The following is a 7,499-nucleotide window of genomic DNA, read 5'->3' on the forward strand; positions in this document are numbered from 1 at the left end:
GTGTCTGGTATAACTGGTGCCTTGCAGGGCCGGGTTAGCACAGCACAGCCGGTTTATGGACCCCCCCGGGGGCAGGAGGGAGGTGCCTGCCGTGGACTGAGAGCTCCTCTGCTTGTTACGTGCACAAAAGGCACAAGGCAGGGAGTCCCAGTTTGGCCAGGACCAGGGCTGAGAGCAGCTCATCTGTTCAAGCAGAGGGGAAAGCTCTTCCCAGTGGTCCTGGGGCTGGGCTTGAGTCAAGGAGTCCTGGCTGGTGGGGTGGTGAGGAGCTGACCCTGGAGAGTAGGCTTAGATTGGATTTTAGGAAGCTCTTCAGTAGGAGGGTGGCGAGACTCTGGACAAGATTACCCAGAGAGGTTGTGGATGTCCTCTCCCTGGAGGTGTTCAAGGCCAGGTTGGATGAGGCCTTGAGTAACCTGGGCTAGCTGAGAAGTGTCCCTGCCCATGGCAGGAAGGTGGATGAGATGGTCTCTAGGGTCCCTTCCAACCTGAGCTATTCTATGACCCTGCTTGAATCCTCCTTGCTGCACAAAATAGGCAGCTCAAGGGACCCTCACTGTTGGCAAAGGCTCCTGGTGCTGGGGGACCCCTGGGGCAGGACTCCTTGGATTTGATTTTCTCAGCAGCACTGGTCTGCTTGTACATGGGGGAACTGAGGCAGCAGCAATGCTCCTTACATGGTTCTAGAAGCCTCAATCCCTTGCTCTTGCTCACCAGGGCTAGAGGGGTTTGTGTTTCACACAGGGATCCAGACTCCAGCCTGAAAGGTCACCCCCAGCCCTGGCATCGTCCTCGGCATCTCCCACGGGGCAGAAGAAGAGGAGCTGCCATTCTCCAGCCACCTTAAATATTCCACCCCCGGCTCCGGCGGGCAGCAGCTGTGGAGGGGAGGGAGTTGGGGCTGGTGGGAGCAGGGGAGAGGGTGGAGAACAGCATTGGGTCTGGTGCTCAGAGGGATTCGGGCTGCTGGGGGATGTCGGGCAGATCTCTGCCCCCCAGCTGTCCCCTGCACCCTGCAGGGGAACGTTTGTGTCACCAGACCCCTCTCAGAGCATCCCTTCCCTTCTCCTCCCCGTTATTTCCCCTCCTATCCCTCACGTCAGAGCCTGGAGGGGGTTTCCCACCTCTCCTCTCCGTGGGGCTGGGGCAGCCCCGGGGCTATGCACCCTAATGTCAGCCTGGCCAGGGCTTTCCTGCCCAGATTTCATTTCTGAGGTGGCCTCTGCGGGACACGTGTGAGACCTCCCAGGGCTGCCTGGGGTGCAGTGAGAAGAGGTGCAAGGGATGGGTGAGGGTTGAGGGAGCAAGGGAGGTCTCACATCGGGAACAGGATTTGATTCCCAGACTTTCAAACCATCCTGATGGATTCATTAGCCATCCCAGAGGATGCCCAAGGTGTTTCCATCCCTTCCCAGCCCTGCGTGGACCCCAGGGCTGCGCCGTAGCAGCAGCGCTCAGGGCTACAGCCAGCTCTGTGTTGGAGCACAGGGTGGAGTCCTGCTGATAACATCGGGCCAGAGGCTGAAAAGAGAAAGAAAATCTGGTTGAGCAAGAACCGTCTCCAGCTGCATAGCCTCCGGTGGCTCCTCTCCTGCTGGGAGGAAATTTCCAGCCCTGCACAGAGAGGAGCAGGGATGCTGCAGAGCATCCCAGAGTCACAGCACAGTAAGGGTTGGAAGGGACCTCTGGAGATCATCTCCTCCAACCCCCCTGCTCCAGCAGCTCACCCACAGCAGGGTGCCCAGGGTCACAGCCAGGCAGGTTTGGGATCTCTCCAGAGCAGGAGACTCCACAGCCTCGCTGGGCAGCTGCTCCAGGCTCTGCACCCTCACCCCAAAGAAGTTTCTCCTCCTGCTCAGGTGGCACCTCCTGGGTTCCAGTTGGTGCCCGTTGCCCCTTGTCCTGTTGCTGGGCACCACTGACCAGAGTCTGGCCCCAGCCTCTTGCCCCCCGGGGCCCTTTAGCTCTTGCTCAGCACTGATCAGATCCCCTCTTGGGCTTCTCTTCTCCAGGCTGAACAGCCCCAGGGCTCTCAGCCTGTCCTGGCACAGAGATGTCAGCATCTTCAGAGCCTGTACTGGGCTCTCTCCAGTAGCTCCTTGTCTCTCTTGACCTGGACCCAGTACTCCAGAGGTGGCCTCACTAGGGCAGAGTGGAGGGGGAGAAGAACCTCCCACAACCTACTGGCCACACTAGCAGCATCTACTCTCTGTGGGAGCTTCAAACCATGCTTTGTCTGGAGGAATTCAAACAAAAATGGGCTCATTTTTGACACATGTAGACTGCTTGTGAAGATGGTAGCTCTCCAGATCTCCATGGTCTCCTTCCATCTTAGACTAAACCTTTTCTTTCTTTCCTAGAAGTCTTTTGTCATTTTCATCTTCACATCTTCCTGTGCCCCACTGGCAGAAGGCATTGGCTGCCAGGCTGGGCACCATCATGAGTCATGTTTGGAAGGAATCACTGGGGGCAGCTGCCCAGCAGCATGGCTGAGGGGCCTTGTTACCTTTCCTAGATCAAAGCCTGTCCTGTTTGCTCTGTAAAGTTTGAAACAGCCCTTTAAAAACAAACAAACAAAAAAGTTCCCCATGTACCAAGAAAGTAAAGAAATGAATGTGGAAAAATGCTCAATTTTTGCCCGTTTCTAAGTGATTTTCTAAGGCTGACATCTGGGGAGACTCCCCTGTCCCTCTGCCAAACCCCAACCACTCCTCCATGCGGTGGTGGCTGCAGGGAGGTGACGCTGGGCAGGGCAGGGTGCCCAGGGGGGTGGGCAGGGTGCTGGGGCAGGGTTGGAGATCATTCACATCCTTCTCCCCGTGCCTCCTGCCCAGGTGCTGTCTCACAACCTGTACACGGTGCTGTGCATCCCCCACGACCCCGTGGCACTGGAGGAGCATTTCCGCGACGACGACGACGGGCCGGTGTCCAGCCAGGGCTACATGCCCTACCTCAACAAGTACATCCTGGACAAGGTGAGCCCCCTGGCCATCCCCCCGACCTGCTGCAGCTGGTGTCCCCTGGGGCCCCCACGGCTCTGCTCCCCTCTGCTCTTGGAGATCCTGTGCCTCAGTGGGTGGAAAAAGGGTAGAGAGGGGTGGGGTGTGCTCAGGGTGCTGAGCCCAGGCTGCCCAGAGAGGTGGTCGCTGCCCCATCCCTGGAACCATCCCAGGGGAGGTTGGCCGGGGCTCTGAGCACCCTGCTCTAGCTGGGGATGTCCCTGCTCAGGGCAGGGGGGTTGGACTAGGTGACCTTTAAAGGTCTCTTCCGTCCTAAACCACTCCGTGGTTCTATGATTCTGTGAATGCCAAAATGAGTGAGAAATGTTTAATACTCAACATGTCCTTGGCAAGGATGAAGTCAGCCCTTTCCACCAGGGCTCTGGAAGGAGGTGTACCTCAGCCCACATTTCCTAAAGGGCTCAGAGAGAGAAACCAGCCCCTTTTTCCTCTCCACCCCTGTTCAAATTTGAGGAGTGACCTCATGTGGCAAAGAGGAGGGGAGGGAGGAGGACAAGGTGAAGCTGGGGTGGGCTGGAGGTTTCTCCTTTTTTCCGTGCAGCTCAAAGGCACCTTTGTCTGGTGCAGCGAGACTTTGCGGCTGGGTGCTCGTTTCCTCCAGGCATGTGAGGAGAGGAAAAATGCCTGACAGCTTTCTTCCACCCTGTGCCTGAAAGCAGGGGGGCCCAGAGCTGGGTGCAGTAACCCTTCCTGTCCCTCCCCTGCTGCTGTCCCTGGCATTCCATGCTCTTCATCAGGAGCTTCCCAGATTGGTCCAGGGGTGCTGATCTCAGCTGCAGGGATCTGGTCTGCAGCAAGGGAGGGGAGAACCTTCCCCAGCTCCCTCTGCCCGAGCTCAGCCCAACCTCCCTGTCAGAGAGCAGCTGAATCCTTCCAGTTTCCCATGTTGTTTATCATAGAATGCCACCTTGGAAAGGACCTCAAGGATTATCTGGTCCAGCCTTTCTTGAGGGAAAGCACAAAGACAATCTTTAAACCCAGCTTCTGCTTTGGCCATGGCTAATAAATTTCCAGAGGCAGCGTGAGAAGGGGAAGTGGGTTTTCCTAGTAAGAAGGGCTTTCAGTTTTTCTGCCACCCAAAGGTCCTTGTCTGGCTGTGCTGCCATGGGCTGCGGTTTGCCCTCGTGGCAGCTCACGCAGCTGGGCAGGAGCAGCCAGATGCACCCAGGCTCCTTCAGTCCCCACCACAGGTCACCAACACCACCCCAAAACTGCTGCGTGAAGCGGCTCGTGATGCTGGGCAGGAGGTGGCAGAAGCTCCTGGACAGACAGCGGGGCTGAGTCTGGTGGAGGTGACATTCCTGCCCCGCTGCTGCCTGCCCGTGGGCTGTGGCTTCCCTTCAGTGAGCCCCAGTTCCTCTTCATGGTCAGCTGGGAGAAGGAGAACGACCCAAAGCCATGGAGGCACTGGGGAGGTGGGCTTGGCAGAGCACCACACAATACTGTGTGCTTCACCATGGGGTTCCTGCTGGTGCTCCAGAGCCTGGCAAGTCAAGGCTGAGCTGCTGTGGCCACGCCGTGGTGCCCAGGTGCTGCAGTGGTCCCATAGCATCTTCAGGATGCCTTGTTAAGGGCCCCATGCTGAGGACATGTCCGCTGGCATCATGGGTCAGAACCCACTCACAATCGGGTGGTGGGTCCCACAATCACCCCCTGCTTCTCACCAGCAGGGAGAGGAGATTTCAGGCGTGAGGGTTTCCTCCCTGCAGCACCACGCTCACCCCTCTGACCCCTGCCTGCAGGTGGAGGAAGGTGCTTTTGTCAAAGAAGACTTTGATGAGCTCTGCTGGACCCTGACAGCGAAGAAGAATTACAAGCCTGACCGGAATGGGAATAGTGTTGTATCCCACCAAGATGCCTTCAAGCTCTGGTGTCTCTTCAACTTTCTGTCTGAAGACAAATATCCTCTCGTCATGGTGCCAGACGAGGTAGGACCTGCCTTTCCCCACCCCATCCCCATCCTCCCAGGGCCGTTTGGGGCTGACACATCCTGCTATCGCTTCCTGGCATGTCCCACCACATCCTGCAAGATGGGGTGCTCCAGAGGGAGCAGGCCAGGGGTGGGAGGAGGGGGCTGTCTGCCCTGGGCACCCCCCCACTATGCCCACAGCCCCCTTCACTGCTCAGGGAGTAGGGAATGACCTGGGAACAGCTGGGAGGACCCCTCCAAAATGCTGAAGCCTCTCAAGTGTAGCTGTCTTGGAGGATAAGGTGTGGGCTGGTCCGTAGTGCTTTTCCATGGCCCAAGCCTACCCCAACGAGCCCTTTTGCCTGCTGTGAAATGAATGTGCCAGTTCTCAGAGCCCCAGCCAAGAAGCACCCACAGCACGGCTCCTGCTGGGGCTGGTCCCTTGCTTGAAGCCATTCCACCTCACCCAGGGGTTGAGCTGAGCACGGTGGTGGAGGACAACTCATGATTTTCACGTGGGAGAAAGAGAAGATGATGCAAAACCCTGAAAATCTGGTGCAGTGGGAGGTTGCTCCCTGTGAAATCACTGCCAGGCTGGATGGGGCTGTGTCCCTCGTGCTGCTTTCAGCCCATGGCACCGTGAAGGTGGTGGCAGAGCAGACCCAGTTGTCCCTCTCCATGCCCACTGCCACCACACCCTGCTCAGCATCTGGAGAGTTAAGAGCGAGCTTGCCCCAACTGCCCTGCAAAGCTGCTGGCAGTAATCTCCAAATCCCCAAATTCCACCTGGGATTTGGAGGGGGAGGTTCTCCTTTCCCCAGGGGTCAGATCAAACCCCCCAGGAGAAGGTGAGCAGATCTGGGGAGGAGGGACAAGCTCAGCAGCCAAGAGCGGCCTCGCCAGGAGGAGCTCAGCCAGGCAAGAAACTGCTGTGTTCTTCTGCACCACCAACCTCCTGAGATCAGCGAAAAAGCAGAAAAAAAAAAAGATAAAAAGGGCAAAAAGAAAGCCAAGCAGCTCAGTGCTGCGCAGACGTAGGAGGGCAACCACACTTCCTGCTCCCCAGAGAGGTGTTTCCTGTTCCCCAGACCATGACAAACTGAATCATCTTTCTGCTTTCAGGGCTGAACTTTAGAAAAAAAATTAAAAAAAAACCCCAACTATGTTAAATTCTTGCCCTTCTAGCTCAATGATGTAAAAAACTCCAGCTGGGTGCAGGGACTCTGCTGCATTTCACCTTCCTGTGTGGCTCTCTGCAGTCACCCACCCTCCTAGGTCCCCAGATGGTGGGTAGAGAAGAGCTGGCAGCAAAACATGAGCTGAAAGAAATCTCGACATCACGTCAACCAGTTTAGCTCTTTTTTAAAACAAGAAATTTATTTACAGTTTCAAAATGCTGCTCATCTTCTCTGTAGGGATTTCTTCCCCAGGTCCTCCCCAGAGTTTATACAACATCAGCTGGAAAACAGGGTGGTGCTGAGGTCGAGGCCATGGTTGGACACACCTGCCCTGTGGGCTGGGTGTGGGGGACAGTAGCCTCAGGTTGTTCTCACCCAGGCACTTGGCTGCTGCAGAGTTTTCTCACTTTGCAGACAAACAACCCCAAAACATTTCAGCTTTGTGGTTAAAAGGGAAACCTTCCCAGCAGGGGTTGAGTTCTAACCCAGGGAGGTGGTTGAGGCCCCATCCCTGGGGGTCTTTAAGGCCAGGCTGGATGAGGCTCTGGGCAGCCTGATCTAGTGGGAGGTGTCCCTGCTCCAACCTAAATGATTCTATGATTCTATGATTCCTGAGCCTGCCTACTGCCTGGAACACCTCAACCATGACCATCAACCATCACAAGGGGGGACACCTCTGGGATAAGGGTCCTGCATCCTCCAGGCTGGAGAGAGATATGGTCTTGGGCTCTCCAAAATGGGTTGGTGGGACGAGGATGGCTCTGACCTCTCCCCATCACTGGGTTTCCCATCCCCACAGGTGGAATACCTGCTGAAGAAGATCTGCACGGCCATGAACGTGGAGCTGAACTCCTGTGAGCTGGATGACTACCTGTCCCAGGAGCCCCAGGGGCAGGGAGGGCTGACGGTCTGGCAGTTCCTGGACATGGTGAACTCGGGGCGGTTCCTGCGAGGTATCGAGCAGGAGGCCGTCAGCATGGCCGTGGAGGAGGTGTACCAGGAGATCATCGAGGACGTCCTCAAACAGGCAAGGAGCCCACATGTCCTGGAGCACAAACCCTGGGGCACAAGGAGCCCACAGGTCCTAGGGCACAAACCCCATCCTGCTGCCAGCCCAGTTTTGATCCGTGTCTCTCGGGGGCAGGGCTACCTCTGGAAGAAGGGCCAGCTGAGGAGAAACTGGTCAGAGCGGTGGTTCACGCTGAAGCCCAGCGCCCTGTCCTACTACATGAGTGAGGAACGGAAGGAGAAGAAGGGGAGCATTGCTCTGGACAAGCACTGCTGTGTGGAGGTAGGGCCTGGGCCACACTCACCCTGGGTGCGGGAGACGCAGGAGAGGAGAACCCAAGAATACCCAGTCTCACATCCCTGAGCACAGGAGAGCCGGTGCTG

At 57.0% G+C, this 7,499-nt stretch overlaps 1 protein-coding gene across 1 annotated transcript in view; it reads left to right on the forward strand.

Annotated features, from left to right (window-relative positions):
• Positions 1–7,398, forward strand: part of LOC103778087 (differentially expressed in FDCP 6 homolog) — a gene marked incomplete at both ends in the record, with an annotated part of 14,442 nt that extends 7,044 nt beyond the window's left edge. Inside the window, 4 exons of the mRNA XM_008945658.1 lie at positions 2,835–2,975; positions 4,763–4,948; positions 6,907–7,134; positions 7,252–7,398. Of these exons, the coding sequence (XP_008943906.1) occupies positions 2,835–2,975; positions 4,763–4,948; positions 6,907–7,134; positions 7,252–7,398 (702 nt within the window). The remainder of the gene's footprint in view (positions 1–2,834; positions 2,976–4,762; positions 4,949–6,906; positions 7,135–7,251) is intronic.
• Positions 7,399–7,499: the final 101 nt, after the last annotated feature.

The sequence above is a fragment of the Merops nubicus genome, unplaced genomic scaffold, assembly GCF_000691845.1.
Source record: "Merops nubicus isolate BGI_N331 unplaced genomic scaffold, ASM69184v1 scaffold21068, whole genome shotgun sequence".
Taxonomy (NCBI): Eukaryota; Metazoa; Chordata; class Aves; order Coraciiformes; family Meropidae; genus Merops; species Merops nubicus.